Raw genomic sequence first — 16728 nt, forward strand, 5'->3', positions numbered from 1 at the left:
GGGTAGAGGAGGAGGCAAGAAGCTGGGTCAAGTCGGATGAGCCAGGAAGCTCTGTGTAAGTTTCATGGCTCGACCCAGAGGGAATACTTCAGGGCTTTAGTGTCTCCAGGACTGGTCACATAGGACAGGCATTACTGCAAGCTGGAATAGATCCCAGGTTCAGAGTGGTCCCCTTCAGAGCGGACAAGGGACTGTCCATACACAAGTTCTGCTGAACCCCTAGGGGAAGCTGAAACAGTGAGGCATCTGTGTCCCTCCACCTGCCCGTTATCCCTCTCTTCCTTCTTCTGCTGACACCACCCCATGGTGCATCCATGGAAAACCTCACCTCTCTCATACTTTTAAGTCGCTTGGTTCCCCCAAAGCTGACCTCAGTCTCCTTCTAGCATGAGCATGTGACCCATGCACGGACCTTCAGAGAATTGTAATCCTCCCGCCACCACCATCCCTACCAGCCCTGCATCGATGATTGGTTCATCCAAAAGCACCAATGAGTCTCAGACCCAGAACTTGCTATTTTGTGGTTCTGGGGATGGAACCCAGGGCCCTGCACACGCGAGCCAAGCACTGCCACTGAGCTACATCCCAGCCTCCGAGACTTGTTAAAACTGCTGGGAAAGACAGGTCCCCTTTCTACTGGGTTGCTAACCTGCTTGTACATAGGCTTAGGATTGCTGGGGGTCATCTTGCTACCTTGAGAGAAAAACTTACTTGATATGAAGGAGCAGGGTGGAGAAAAAAAGAGATGGAATTTATGCAACATTAATTGAGCGCCTGGATCAAAGTCTGAACCTCTATTCCCCCAGGATTTTGGAGTTAGATAAACCAATAAATTCCCTTTTTGCTTCTTCCTCTGATTTCTATCAGATTTCTGTCATTGCTGCTGAGAATTTGGTGCTAACAGAGGGTTGGCAGAGCAGCAGGACTGGGCATTGCCACACTCTACTTAGCCTGGCTGAGAGTTCATGGATTAGGCAATTTAGTCTAGGGATAGATGTATGCAATGTGCTCCAGGATACTCAGCGGGTTCTTTCCCAGTAAGGCTGGTTCAGTGTAGAGGAAGATCATGAACTTGAAATCAGAATGTCTAGAGTTCCAATTCCGACTCTACAGCCTGGAAAAGCCATGAAACATCTTGGTACACTCTCTCCTTTCTAATACAGAAATAATAAAATAAAAGCTACGGCATGAGGTTACTTTTAAAATTAAATAAGATGATAGATGCACAAACGTTTCAGTACTGCGGAGTGCAGTGGCACATGCCTATCATCCCAGTGACTTGGGAAACTGAGGCAGGAAGACCAAGTTCAAGGCCAGTTTCTGCAACTTAATGAAGCTCTGTCTCAAAAGAAAAAAATAGAAGTGGCTTGGGGACATGGCTCAGTGGTAGAAGAGTCCCTGGGTTCAATCTCCAGTACCATAATAAATAAATAAACAAACAAATAGCACAACAAGCTATCTGTTTATGCCTATTAACAGGTGCTCTAAAAATGCCAGGTTTGATTATTACTTTAATTTGATTTCTGGAAGTGGAACTATGAAGTCACGGAGCATCTTAATCCCTGGAGTGTACGCATTTGAGGAGCACAGTTGGCACATGGATAGGCAGGCAGGAGATATTGAAGAGTGTGGTGTCTACAGTCTTCTTAGCCTATTGCCAAAATGACCAAACAAACCTGTTGATCCTCCAACCAAACTGCTTCCAGAATCATCAGAAAACGGATTACAGAAACCAACTCAGGAAGGAAAAAGATAAGTCGGCAAGGAGGTTAAGCCGATTTGGGTTCAAAGCATGATTCCACACTCTGCAGGGCAGTGTCCTGGGCAAGACATTTCCTCTCTAAATTCCAGAGGATTAACATAGAAGGACTACACTACCTACCTTTGTAATCTTTATGAGGGTCGAACAGGGTGCGAGTGTAAAAAGCTGGGCTCGGAGCAGACTCCCACCATAGGACTGCAGGAACCGCCCAGCCCCAGAGCCAGCCTTGACTTACCTTCTCTTAGCCTCTTCATAGCGAAGACGCAGTCTGACCTTCTCTGCCAATTGATTGTTGCCGCTGGTGCCGAACTAGAGGGCGAGAGCAGAGTCAGGAATCACACAGCTATTGTGGCTGCTGCTGAGCTGTTTCAAAAGGCCACCAAGGACTTGAGAGCTTGTGTGAGCACAGCTAAGAACTGCCCCTGATTATTGGGCTGGCTTGTGGATGGTAGGGAAGCTAGTGAAGCAAAAATACTTCTTTTCTTTCAGGTCGTGGGAACACCCTTGAACTGACATCCATCACTTGAAGAAAAGAAGCCGATGGTCCAGAATATCACCTTGCAGCCCCAAATGGCTCAGAGCCAATGGAGGCGGGGAGGATAGTAGGTGAGAAAAACGGGGGACAGGTCACACATAAGAAAGCCATCCTGGGGAGGGGGTCAACAGAAAACTCAGGCTGCAGTCAGGACTCAACCCTGGGTAAGCGTAGAGGAGGTCCTAGGATTTAGGAGGCACAGAGTGCCTTCACAGATACCTGGCTTACACGTGCCTTGTAGCTGGACAGGTGGGAGATGTGGGGAACGAGGGAACAGCTCTATACCCTGTGCTAGTCTGTCAAGAGCCACAAGAAGCGACAAGGTTCCCCAGACAACACAGATACAGCTTCCCTTCCCAAGCTAGAGGATGCCTCTGACATCTGATGGGAATAGCCATTGGCATGGAGGCTGGGAGGCAGACTGGCTGTGTCGTCTGCTCTAGGAAAACTATCCAAAAGTTACAGCTCACCGTGGGTTGGTGCTACTCATGACCCCCTTCTGGACAGCACTTTCACCACCCACGGCTGGCGCTTTGGCACCAGGAGCCACGCAGCTGTGTGAAAACTGCACACAGAGCTTTATGACTAACAGGAGGGAAATATCCTCTGCCTTCCAGCTGATGAGTGAAGCAGAATGGAGCTGCACACAGTGTGACAGAAACCAGAGGGAGACACTTTGTCCTTTCCAAGTGTTTTCCAGGCAGGTCTAGAGGCACGAGCACTCGGCCAGGAAATGCCAGAGTGGAGGGGCCCGGTGCTGGCTCTCCCCTGCTCTACCCTCCATAGCTCTGGGGCCAGGAGCTACGAGAAAGGCACTCCCCAGGGTGCAGTGAGCAGCCAGTCCCCAAAAGTGAGCAGAAGGTGGCTGCCTGGAAGCCCCCCTGTGGGAACTGTGGACTCACGCTTCCTGAGATGTCCGTCTGGGAGCTCACATCCAGGTACTGCTTCGGCAGTGGGAAACCTGAGCTCTCCAGAGAGCTGCTGCTGGACCACAGGTCGGAGTGAGACCCTCTGTCAGTGCAAAAGCCGTCCTTGAGCATGGTGAGGCTCTGCGACCAGAGGGGGACAGTGCATAGGTTAGTGGTACTTCTTCCAGGTCTGCGGAGCACTGTGGGCTTTCCTCTGCATCTTCCCTAATTTAGGAATCTGTGCTCCCCCTGCTAATGCCATGCAGAGGGCTCCCAGTGAGTGGGTACTTGCAGTGCCAGGCACTGTGCTGGGTCCTTTATATGGAGACAACAGAGTACATGTGAGCTCTGCTCAGAGTGGGGTCCCTTGCTCTGCGTCTCCCTAGCTGTGTCATCTAGGACAGCTAGATGGACCCCAACTTCCTTTCCTATGAGATGGGAATGACTCTAGGTCCTACTTCACAGGGCTGCCACACTGATTAAATTGATGGTAGTGTGAAGTCTGCTACAGCCAATACTGAGCAACTGTCAGTTGTACTAACACCTCACTGAATCCTGACAACAGCTCTTTGAGGAATGACCTGTGATCATCCCCATTTTATCAAGAAGCTGACAATGGTCAGAGCCAGGATTCAGACCTGACTTTGCCGTGCTGTGCTCTTAACTGCTAATCACAACAGGAATGCTCTTTGCTGTTCAGGAGCACTGTGTCTGAATGTGTTCACCGGGCTGCTGTCCTGGGCAGGAGCTGTGGAAATAGTCTGTCTTGGAGAATAAAGCTTCTTTACTTAGCAACTTGCAGCAGCTCTGAGTCTTGGACTCTTAATCTGCGGATGGGAACCATGACAGAGGTCTCAGAGCTCAGGGTGTTTCCCATGTGCAGACGTGGTATGCCCAGGGGTTAAGTAAACAGGCTTGAGTCAGGTGTTCAGGGGTTTGAATCCTGGCTCTATCAGTTATACTGAGTCATACAGTCCTTATCTTTAGAATCGAGATAAAGCAGAGTTGATATAAGAGATAAGTCCAATGCAATGCATCAATGCATGCAAAGTCTTGGCATAGCTGCCTGGCATGGTGAAGAATAGCTCTTCACATTTGCTCAGTTCCCAGCACAGAATGAGAATACACATACACAAAATGATTACAGAGAAACTATATCCTGATGTTGAGGTTAAGGATGCTGAAACCATTTCCTTCCATTTGGTTCTTGGAAAGATAAGCCCAGTGGCCAGAGCTGGCAAGGACATGGCCTTTGGGGTGTGCCAGACGGCTTCCATCCCAGTTTTGCCACTGACGCTGTTATGAGACCTCAGGTCAGTCATCCAGTGCACTGAAGTCTCCAATCTCTCCTCTGTAAAATGGAACCAAACCCCACGAAGACTAGTGAAGGTCAAGTCGTCCTTGTCTGAAATGCCTGGGACCAAAAGTGCTTCAGACTTGGATCTTTAAGATTTTGGAATGTCTGCATATACATAATGAGCTGTCTCAGGAAGGGACCCAAGTCTAAACAGGAAATTGGTCTGTTGCACACATGGCTCGGCGCACAGCCAGGAGGTAACCTCGGAGGAGAGCTTTGACGACCTGTGTTTTGACTGTGTTCCACCACAGGAGGTCAGGTGTGGAGTTTCCCACTAGGGGCATCATGTTGGTGCTCAAGAGATTAGAGGGCATTCTGGAGTCTGGACCTTTGGCAAGGGGTAACGAGAAGCCATAGTCTGCAGGGAATGTGGGAAGAGCGTGCTGAGCACCGGCATACAGAGGCGCGAGGACTAGCCATGTGACCAGATAGGCACGAACCTTAAGGAGATCTTGCTTTTCCTTTTCCCCACAGGTGATGGCCTTCTTGATGGCTTTGGTTTCTCTCAAGACAGCCTGAGCTTCATCCAGTTTGTAGCTGCCCTGAGCATCAGACATTTTCTTATCGATTCTAGGAGACAGGTGATGGGAAAGGTCACACACCCAGGAGGGACAGGGTTTCCCCAGGGGATGTGCAGGCCAGTGCTTCAGTTCCCCAAGCTGTCTCCTCCCTGTCCAGCATACCCTTCCTCTTCAGGTCCCACCTGCGAGGTGTGGCACAGAAGGTCCCTGCTAAATCACAAATGTCCCACAGCATGTGGCTGCAGAAGTAATGCTGCTTTGGAAACCAAGGGTCCCAAGCATCGGGCCTCACAGGGATTCTCCAATTCCCTCCCTGGGTGGAGCCCCCCAGTACAAGGCACAGAGCAGTGATACTGCACCCTCTGTCTTTGATGGTCAGTTGATGCAGGATGGTCCCTGTCTTGACTGCTGGGTTTGGGAACAGAGCTGGGCATGTTTGAATAGTTTCAGCATCTGGCACAGGATAGGTTCAATCTGGCATCTCAATCACCACACACTCGATAAACTTGACCACCAAACCCGCCCTCCTTCATTGCCTCCCTGCGCTTCCACATACATGTCTCCACATGTTGTCTAAAGTCTCCTGGGGGCGAGAACCAAAATCACCCCTGTTCAAGAAGCACCATCCTTGATAAGCATGTGTTGAATGAAAGGATCAAAACTGCCAGCCCCGCTGCTGCCTGTTAGTGAAATGACCTTGGACATGGCTCCCAACCACACAACCCGGGGCTCTGTGTCCTTCTCTGAAAACGCCTAGATCACATCATCTGCCTGGCCCACACCTGTGGAGCTGTTAGGGGCGTCAAGTGGGATGAAGGGGGGAAACCTCGTGGTGAGCTAGGAAGTGCTGTACAAACGAAAGGGGTAAAACACCTGGAGCCAAGAGCTCACGGCCTTATCCAGGACCTGCATGGAAGTTGGTTTTGATGGGGGCAAGGGGTGTTTAAGGGAAGAGAGGGAAAGAAAAAATAAATAAATAAAGCTGAAGCCAAGCTGTTGTGTGTGCGTGTGTTTTGCGGTACTGAGACGGATGGCCGGGCTTGGCACGAGCCAGGCAGGTGCTCTACCACCACACTGCAGTCAGAAGGACCTGACACAGTTTCCTGAAGGTCGGACCAAACCACAGATGGTTGTTGTTGGTGGTTGGGGGAGTCCTGGGCTCCTGGACAGAGAAGGCTGGGGGCTGGAGAAGGAGCTGAAAGCAGAGGTGGTTTCAACTGCTTCCCACTCTCATCAAAGGCTGGGCCTTGAGTTTCAGCGGAGGGTGGAGAAGAGGAAGTTTCACAGTCTGAGGGACACCACAAACCCATTATTTCAGGATGAGAAAACCTCCCAGGCACTCCTCTCTGCTTTCCTGCTAGAGGCCAAATTGTCCTGGACTAAAAATAGCCTGAGAGCGGGGAATCACTGCTCCCAGGGAGCAGGTTGGTTTTCACCCCAGTCCCAAGGCCTCATCGTCTGGGCCCGGGGGTGGAGGAGGAGGGTGGGAGGCAGGGAACGTGGTCTCTGCACAGCCTCCCCTGCGGTTACTTCAGCCTCCGTGAAGAGAATACAAAGCCTGGTTTATGTCTCCCCACTAAAAATAGCCTGTCGATTCCTTTCGAGGACTTGGGCCTGGGCAGTCCTGCCAGGTCCACTAAAATCCATCTTGGATTCAGTCTGAAAAATTCGTGTAGGAAAGATTTCCACAGCACAGTCCTGCTGAAGACGCACTGTGGAAAAGTCCCCAGAACAAGGGGTCTGGGATGGGAGGTGGTCCTGCTCAGATTGGCCAGGGAGGCAGGAGGCGGGTGCCAGGACAGCTATTTGCTGAAGCATGTCCGAGCGCTGGGGTCCAGAGCGGCTGTGCCCAGCTGTCCTCTGCCAACAGGGTAAGAACGACTCGGACTCCCAGCAGGACCGGACAGAAGTGGTTTGCCTGCTGGGCTGCAAAGAGCCCCTACCTGATTTCTTCAAGGGCCTTAGCAACCAGGCTCTGGAATTTGGCTCCTCAAAGTAGCTCTGAGAGGGAACAGTCTTGGGATGGAGCTGGGGTGGGAGGGGGTGGGGGAGAACAAAGGGTCACCATTATGTACTCAGTGAATGAATCTTTTTTTCCCCCATAAAGGGAAAGAAAAGTTGTGTGTGTGTGTTTGGGGTGGGGGGTGCGCATGGGTTTGAGGATTTCCAAAGTGCAGCTGTCCTTCCTCTCAGCCCTCTGGGGTTCACACACCAGCAGCCACAGAGGAGCTGGGCACCGGCTCTGATGGCAGTGGACTACTCCCAGCCTGTCCAGACAACGCTCACCTGGGCACAGGTAGCTTCTGTGACATGTAGGAAGACCCTGCTCCACCCCCACCCACAGCAAACCGCCGAATCCCAACTCCTTCCTATTGGCAGGGGCTCACGGGAGCAAGGGAGCCCAACTCTCAAGCTTGTGTTCAGATGTTTCCTTTTCAATCTCCTCTAAGAGGTTTCCTTCAATCCTCGTCAACCTTTCTCCACCATTCTTTTGGAAGATGGCGTCACCAACTAGGAGTCAAACAAATGGCTTCTTGGCAGACGTTACTGCTGAACGAATCTTAGCTGGTACCATCGCCATCGTGACAGCGAACACAACCTCGCTTAGGAAATGAAAGAGCTGTGTCCTATTGGGCTGCGCTTCAGCCTCTAAAAGAGAAAATGACTCTGGTCAAAGTGGCCAGGTGGAAACTCCTTAAGACACTCCTGAGGGACGAGTTCCGCCTTCCCCCACTGCTGAGAAGTGGGCACGATCCAGTGTGGTAGTCCCCACTAGACCCCGAAAGATTCCAGGGGAGACGGAACGGGGCCTTCCATTTCTGGGCATGGGAAGACAGCTCTCAGGGATAATGCCAGCAAGGGGGGCATTGAGACACGAGCTTTAAAACCCAACAGCCCCCCTTCAGCATCACCAGACATGCGAACGAAGAGTGATGATTGAAAGGTTGTAGAAAATAATACAGCTCCCCAAGAAGAATGGAGGGACAGTGTGGCCAGACATTAAGCCTCTCCCAGTGCACCCTTTCCCAATAACAATGGGCCCTAAACCATGACCTTCCCCCATGGCTAACTAGTCCTAAACGGAAGCACAGCAAATACCAATGGGCAAGATTTGAGTACTTATCTCTGGGATCTGGACTCTTATCTCCCCAGACAGCAATGAGTTTCAACCTTTTTACAACTACTCTCCTAAATTAAAGTTTTAACCCATTCAACTAGCCCCTGACAGTCAAAACTGCACATACGCAGCTCCCAATGATTATATCATTGTACTCTATAAAACCAAAATCCCCTCTGTAACTGATGGTCATTTTCCCATCCGGAAAGTGGACCTGAATGGCACCCAAGTCCATGAAGGAATAAAGGCTTCTCTGAGTTCCCCGAGGTCTGGCGCTTACAATGATAATCCAATAGCCCTGGACAGGGGTGTGGCTCAGAGGCAGAGCGTATGCTTAGCATTTCCCCAGCACAAAATGGAAAAAAAAAAAAAAAGAAAGAAAAAATCCAGTAGTCCTGGGTTCTGCTCCCAGCTCCGATGCTTGCTAGCTGGGTGGCCCTGGGCATATTTCCAACCCTGTCAGTACCTATAAAATGGAGCAGTACAAAAAATGCTCTTAATAGGTAAAAAGAATAAGGCCAGATGCCAGAGTGAAAGGGCCAGCAGAGCGTCCAGCTCAGGGCAGGGGCAGAGTCTCCCTGATTCTCTTCCCAAGTCCAAGAGGACTAGCCTGAGGTGGCACCCAGCACTCTCCCACCAAGCTCTTCCTAAGTGCCAGGTTCTCTAACGCACTGCGTAGGGATTTTCCAATTCAATCTCTATAACCTTGAATCTTTCTGATAGACATAAAAGAGCAGAAGGGTTAGGTCGCTTTTCCCTAGGACTTGAACCCAGGCCATCTGTTTCCTGAGGCTGCATTCCCAGCCCTCTGCCAGGATGCACAATAAAGAAGACGCCTCCTTCCGCTCTGCGGGAAGAGCTGAGGGAGCGTGGGCAGCCTGAGCTGCAATGGAGTCTTATCTGGGCCAGATATCAGACGCAGGGCAGCGGGAGGGGCAGAAGGAGGCTTGCCTCTGGGCTCTCAGTGTCAGCTTAGCAAACAACAAGAATTTTCAATGCTGCTCCAGGGGATAAAGTGGTAAAACAGGTTTTCGGGAGGTTGGGAGAATATCGGGAGGCGCTCGAGCCAGAAGCTCTTGAGGACTGGAGAAGCGGGAGGGGCAGGCATGCTCTGTCAGATGATGTGGGAACGAGTGGCCCTTAAACTACGTGCCCAGAAGCTGCTCAGCTGGAAAGTGGAGGACAGAGGCAACCGCTCATTAGGCCAAAAATAGCAATTTCCGAAGCTCATGCTCTTGCTCCAAATCTTCCCTGGTGCTATTGATGATTACCAAGAAGCATAAACCAGAGGCTTTGGACTTAATGAGTTTAGAGTCTGGTTTGAGAGGTACGATTGGCAGATGTATGCATATAGATGAATATATACCTAAATGACACACATGTAAACTGAAAGCTCGAACGCATAATAATTTGTAAAACAAAAACATACCCAATGTATCTTACAAGGTATATTTTAAAGTCACACTTTTTACTGCATGTGTTGGACTAGATTTGAGGCGGTCCTCCAGGTGGTAGGGGCTTGGGGAGTGGGAGGATGTGAATGTGAACTAACCAAACCCTCCCCTGGGGACCACAGTTTACTGAGCTAATAGGACTTGCAGATGACATCCAAAGGCTGGTGGGGGTGGTGGCAAAAGAATCTTGAGTATGGATTTGAGACTCAGGAGATGAGGAAAAGGTATAGTCTGGGAGAGACCAAAAGCAAGGGACTACAGGAAGAGCGGCCCAAATACCTATGGCCTTCCTGGGACTCTGAGTGAGATGTCTCTTAGAGGGTAGAGATGTGGTGTGCCAAGTGCCTCAGTGAGGATGACCTCAGTGAGGCGACCTTTGTAGTGAGCCCACCTGATACCCTGATGGGGTTAACAATAGCAAGCTGGCATTTATTGAGCACTTGCTATGTGACTCAGTTTCCTCATGTATGGGGGTTAACTGAAAGAAAATTCCTCGTAGAGTTGCTTCAAGGATCGAAGGAGTACACACATGCAGGAATACTGAGGCGTCTCTGGCACAGAGTCATTGCTTGACGAAGCTTAGCTGGTACAATCACCATGATGACTGGTAACATCCTGCTCTTAAAAGCCAAACAGCGCCATCTTACTTTGCTGCATGGCAGCTTCTAAAAGCAAATACGAAATCTGATCAGGTGATCCTGGAAACTCTGTGAGTCTCCTAGGAAGGATCAAGCACATGGCAATGAGCAACTGCTCTAGTAATTTGTCTATTGCTGGAGGATGTCCATTCCTTTGGTGGCACACTAGGTGACATCATGACTCACTTTATGAGGGCCATGGAAGTAAAGGGGTTGTGTGATGGTGTGCATGTGAGACTCTAGTGATCTGCCAGAGTAGCTGAGGCATGTGCACAGGAATGCTCAGCAACACTGGCCTCTGAGCCTGTAAGACCCAGCTGAAGGGAACAGACTTCCGAGGCTCCAGGAGTTCAGAGGATGATGAGAACCCCGTGATCTGAGTCGATTCTCCTTTCCTACCTGGGGCCCACGTTTCCAGTCAATGCCGTTGGAGAAGAACTTGAACAGAATAGTCAAAGAGCTCATTTTGAAGGTGAGAAAGGGATCTAAAGGAGAGAGACAGCTGGGGCAGGGCTGCCCGTGCTCTGCACAGCTGGTTGGACTTACTTCTTCAGAGTCTGAAAGCCACGCTCTTTAAACTGTAGCTCGTGCTGCAGGTGAACCATCTCTCTCTTCAGCTTGTTGACCTGGATGACAGAAGAACACACAAGGGCTGGATCAGAGGCTGACAGGGAGCTGCAGGTCTAGGAGGGGAACCCACAGCACCCCGCTGCTCCTGCACTATGACTTGGGCCACATCCCTTGGGCCACACGGGTTACAACACCTTCCCTCTGCCACGAGGGTCTTGTCTCTGCAGCTGCCCATTCAGTCAAGCATCCCAGCCAGTTTTCCTTAGGTCCTGCCCAGTCAGTCTTTGCTCCAGAGAGATAAGAAGTAGACAAGAGCTGGCCACCTGGCCTGGGAGAGAGCAGGGTCTCCCCAGTTGTTAGCAGTGAGAGCTCTCTCAAGTCACAGTGCCATTCTGAGCCTCCCTTTCTTGCTCTGATGCACAGGGATGGCACTTCCCAGAGTCATGCTTGACAGTGGAGGTGAGAGACAACAGAGTAACATCAGAGGTGAGACACTCCCGAGAGCCAGGCCCAGCTAATAGGAGGGCTGACCTGCTGCATAGGAATTAAACTTTCAAAACAAGTTGCTAATAATCAAATATTGAGATATTTCATATAATAACCCTGGATACACAGTATCTTTCCAGAATTACCTGCAGGTCTGGCAACACTGAGACTGCATGCCAGCATGGGTGCGAAAGACTAGAGCTGAAACCCCAGTACCCACTAAGAGAGGCCACACCTCTCTAGGCTGACAGTCCCCCAACTTCCTACTGCCCTCCCCCCGGAGGCCACCTCTTCCACTTATGTTTTCTGGTAGACATCAGAGCTTGTGGAAGGTACTTTGACTATAACTAAACTAGTGTTCAAACTACTGACTGAAGAGCAAGACATTTAACCACTGTGACTTAGTTTCCAAATCAGTAAAATGGGAATAAGGACATTCATCCCTGAGGTAGTCATCAATAAGACAAGACAGAACATGCAACTGCCAGGAAGAGAGTGCACTGTAATAAGAACTCTGGTGTAAGACCTGAGTCACTTGTGACCCAGGGCCAGTCTCTCATCTCCCATCAGCCTCTGTTGTTCATCTTTAAGATGCACGTGGGGTTGCTGCAAGGACCTGTGATACTGCTGGCAGGCGGCCTGGCGTATGGCAACTGCTGTGAAGGGGCAGCTGTGCTGACCATCGACTGTACTACCACTCCTGCTTCTGCTGTTATTAGCTGGGGCCTGGCTGGTCAGCACTGCTGCCCTGGCCTGGGTGAAGCATCTACTCTGGTCTAGGGGCCCAAGGCTTCAGTGACCTGCAGCACTGGTGGAGAGGCCCTACCCGGGATTTTGCAGTGGCAATCTCTGCTTTCAGGATCTCAGGGTCATACTTAGAGCTGGATGATGAGCCGGAGACCACTGGAATGGAAAGCAAAGAGAAAAGGATTTCAGAAAAAGAAACACATTTAGCAAAGTGGGCTTTTTGCCCTTCTAAACAAACTCAGAAAGGAAGCACTAAAAGCGAAAAACCTAAATGTCCAACAAAGGGGGATTTCTTCGATATGGTATCTGTGTATTTATTTGTTAAATAAATATACAACTCATGCAATTTAAAATGTTTGTGTAGGGCTGGGGATCAGCAACTGTAAAGCAATTGCCTAGCATGTACAAGGCTCTGGGTTCGATCTCCAGTACCTCAAAAAAAGAAAAGAAAAGGAAATATGCAAAAAACTGGATAAGAGGAAATGTCTGAAACATTGTTACATGAAAATTAATTTACAAATAAATATAAATAATTTAAACTTGGAAAACATATATAGTTTATAAATATACACACATGTATCTTTAGAAAGAGCAGAAAAAATATACCACACTGATTTCTAGAGAGTTGGATGATAAACGATATTAATTTCCACCTTCCTATTTTTCTATCTTTCCTACATTTTCTAATATGAACATCTATTGTTTTAATCAGAAAAATTACTAGGAATGATTCTTCTACCTTTCTAATATTAATGTACATATGAAAAGGAAAATAAATTATCTATATCCTACCACCCTATTATAATTATCCTTTTCTCAACTTGCCTTCTGCTGTTTATCTACGGTTCTATCATGTTGTAATTTTATTCCATTTTAAAAATACTATTTAACTTTAAACAGGATTTTATGGCTCATAATGAACACAACAGAGTAACAAGACACTTAAAGTCAGAAAATGAGACAAAAGGCGAGGATGAGGTAAGGAAGCAGAGTGTCAGTAAGTATGAGGTTAGGGTTCGCTTCCTAACCAGAGGCACCATAAACCTGGCTCTGAGCTTCCTGAATGGTGATGGGGAGAGGGAAACATGGCCAGATATGAGGCTCATGGTGTCCTTAGCCTACCCACAGCTCCGCTGTTCAGAACAGGATGGCTTTTCTGGGTAGTGAGGCTGGAGATGCAGGTTTCTCTCCGGTGAGCCCTAACTGGATGATCAATGCCACTATCTCCCCTTTCCACTTAGCAGCATCTGAACACTGCCTATTCACTTGCAGTGAGATCAACAGCTGAGACCTGGCTTTTTCTGAGGACAGAGAAGCTTATTTGGAGATGGCTGACAATTTTCAGCATCTGGAAGCAAAAGGGACACTCATGAGGGGGTTCTGCTCTTTGGATTTCATTAATATCAGAAAAATGAGATTACACTCCATTTATGTGTCATCTATCAAAATGTATAAATGCGTTCTACTGTCATGTACAATAAATTAAAACAAATTAAAATTTTTTTAAAAACAGTCAAGTGGGCCTTTGGATCATGCATGTGAAAAGTTGAAATGTAACATTGGGAAGTTTGGAAAAGGAGAAACCGTTCTGCATAATAACAAAAGATGCCTCATACCCGCCCCCCAAAAAAGATGCACCCCTGAGCAGCCTTTCCTTTCTTGAAGTCGAGGAAGACCATGATGATGGTGGAGACTGGGGTTTGCCAGAAGAACAGGTGGGGGTGGGGAAGGTCTTGCAGCCCTTGTCTTGAGCATGGCATAGGGACTCTAGGTACCGAGGTGTTTTGTTTATGATGGAAGTTTTTACTTTGGGCCTTCTAATTCTTCTCGCTGGACTTGGGAGATTCAGAGAAAGACCTGGGTGGATACAGAGCTAGAGGCACTTCCCTAAGCATATTCCCCAAATGGGCACTTTTCAAGAACAGTCTGAGGTGGTTCAGGCTACTTGTTACCCGCTGATTGACAGTAAGACGTGGTAAAAAGACAAGCCAAGTGTCCAGGGGAAGTAAGAGGGGGGATTGGTGCAGGAAGGTCATGGGTGGGGCCTGTTCTATGAACGCTGTCTTGCCAGCCCCTGTCATTAGGTAGTAAGTACTGCCAGAGCCGATCTACACTGGGGGAAATGGTAAGGAGACTGTGACAGCAGCCGGGAAGAATCCATTCAGAATGGCAAGACCCGATCCAGACAGGCAGAGGCTGGCCGTGGGAACCAGTGGCTCTGAGGCTGACGTGTGGAATGAGTTAGCCTCCTTTGGCCGCGCTCAGACAACCTAGGAGGAAGGGAAGCCCAAAAAGAACAGACGCCCACCAACCGGACTGCCAGCGGATTCAATTCTTATGTTGCAGAGTATTACAGGGAAGTGCACGATTTGTACTCAAAGCTGCTGAGATGTAATATATTTGAAGTACACTTTTTGTGCAAATCAAAAATACATTCATAAAAGTGCACAAACTGTATGTGTACAGCTTGAAGAAATTTTACAAGAGAAACCCACTCATGTGATCAGCCTCCCTTCGCTGCCCTCCAGGAAAAGAAGTTCATATTCAAATAAGACCCTAAAGACAGCCTTGTCCCATTTTTAAAACAGCTTTTAATATTTAGTTTTTATTATTTATATATGAACACAGTTTAATAACCTAATATAGTCTGAGGTTTGCTATAAAAAAGTACATTTAACAACCCTATTCCTCGAGGATGTGGGGAAAAAGGTACACTCATACATTGCTGGTGGGGATGCAAATTAGTGCAGCCACTCTGGAAAGCAGTGTGGAGATTCCTTAGAAAACTTGGAATGGACCCACCATTTGACCCAGCTATCCCTCTCCTCAGCCTATACCCAAAGGACTTAAAATCAGCATACGACAGTGATGCAGCCACATCAATGTTCATAGCTGCTCAATTCACAATAGCCAGACTGTGGAACCAACCTAGATGTCCTTCAACTGATGAATGGAAAAAGAAACTGTGGTATATATATACAATGGAATATTACTCAGGTATAAGGAATAATAAAATTATGGCATTTGCAGGCAAATGGATGAAATTGGAGAATATCATGCTAAGTGAGATAAGCCAATCTCAAAAATCCAAAAGACGAATGATCTCACTGATAAGCGGATGATGACACATGATGGGGGGTGGGAGGGGGGCAAGAATGGAGGAAGGAGGAACTGAATAGAGGGAAAAGAGAGGTGGGAGGGGTGGGGGGGAGGAAAAATAACAGAATGAATCAAACAGCATTACCCTATGTAAATGTATGATTATGCAAATGGTATGCTGTTACTCCATGTACAAACAGAAACAACATGCATCCCATTTGTTTACAATAAAAATAAATTTAAAAAAAAACCCTATTCCTCTAACTCATACCCACGAAGGGAACCATTTTCAATGTATTCAGACACTTTCTTTCTTTTCTCTCTTTTCCCCCAGTGCTGGGAATTGAACCAGGGCCTCGTGCATGCTGAAAGAGTGTCCTACTGCTGAGCTTCCTCCTCAGCCCTTGGCCAATCCCTTGGGTATCTACCTCTATGTCTAATAAGATGCATAAATTGCTGCTTCTTGATCTTTCCAGTTTTAGGCATTATTTATTCACTTCTCCCCCTGGGGATGGGGATTCACTCTGCCCCTTCCCCAGCCCCTACAACACACACATGCCACTCTCCTACCTCCCCATCCTCTTAAATGACACAGCGTATTTGGGGGAGAAACAATCTTCAGCATTTGCATCATTGTCACTCAGCAGACATCTGCTTGGGACACAGCCACTTTTCCTTTCCGGCACATTTTTTTAATTGCCCCCCCGAGTTAATAACTGTCATTTTCATGTTTGCTTTGTTCCTACAAACTTACCACTAATTCAACCCCTCATCCTGCCAGTTATCTAAACTCTCGCTCGAGACGTGGAACAGTCACACCCCACCAACTTCCGCTCCTGCCCCGGTGCCCACTGGCCGCTCGGCAGCACCTGAGACCCCATTACTCTGGGCATCTTCCTGGCTCCCCCATCTTCCCTGCATCCCAGGTCTCCCTCTTCTGGTTGACTCCTTATTTTGGAAGAGTAGCCCTTCTACTAGCTTCCTGAGAAAGGAAACATGAAGAGAATAAATTTTTTTGAACTCTTGCCTGTCTCAAAATATCTTCATTCTATCCCACACTTAGTTGTACTGGATACAGAATTCTAGGTCAAAACTGATTTTCCTCACAAATGTAAAGGCCTCGAGCCTTGCCTTTGTAGGTCCCAGCATCAGGGGTGAGAAGTCGGGAGCTATTCTGAGTCCTGGTCATTACTTCAGGACCTGCTTTTTCTCTCTGGGAGCCTCAGGGCCTTGCCATATTCCCAGGGTTTGACGTTTCCTAATGATGTGTCCAGGTGCGTGCCGACTTTCATCCACTGTGCTGGGTGCTCAGTGAAGCCCTTCAGTTTAAAAATCCTCCCCTGAAGTTCTGAGAAAATGTTCTCAGTTATTTCATGGATGCTTCTTCCTCTGATTCCTCTTGTTATGTCTGTTGTGTTTTTTTCTTTACTTCCTGGATCTATATTTTCCTCTTATTTCCAATCTCACTGCAGTTTTGTTCTACTTCTTACAAGGTTTCCTCAGTTTTATTATCCAGTCTTCATATGGTGTTTT

General features: G+C 48.3%; 1 protein-coding gene across 1 annotated transcript in view; it reads right to left on the minus strand.

The window, feature by feature from the left end:
* Nucleotides 1–16728, minus strand: part of WWC1 (WW and C2 domain containing 1) — a 156540-nt gene that overhangs the window by 58056 nt on the left and 81756 nt on the right. The window contains exons 4-8 of the mRNA XM_079145393.1: nucleotides 12176–12252; nucleotides 10840–10919; nucleotides 5003–5132; nucleotides 3200–3346; nucleotides 1998–2071 (exon numbers count right to left, since the gene is read on the minus strand). Coding sequence (XP_079001519.1) covers nucleotides 1998–2071; nucleotides 3200–3346; nucleotides 5003–5132; nucleotides 10840–10919; nucleotides 12176–12252 — 508 coding nt within the window. The remainder of the gene's footprint in view (nucleotides 1–1997; nucleotides 2072–3199; nucleotides 3347–5002; nucleotides 5133–10839; nucleotides 10920–12175; nucleotides 12253–16728) is intronic.

The sequence above is a fragment of the Sciurus vulgaris genome (assembly GCF_902686455.1).
Source record: "Sciurus vulgaris genome assembly, chromosome: 6".
NCBI lineage: Eukaryota > Metazoa > Chordata > Mammalia > Rodentia > Sciuridae > Sciurus > Sciurus vulgaris.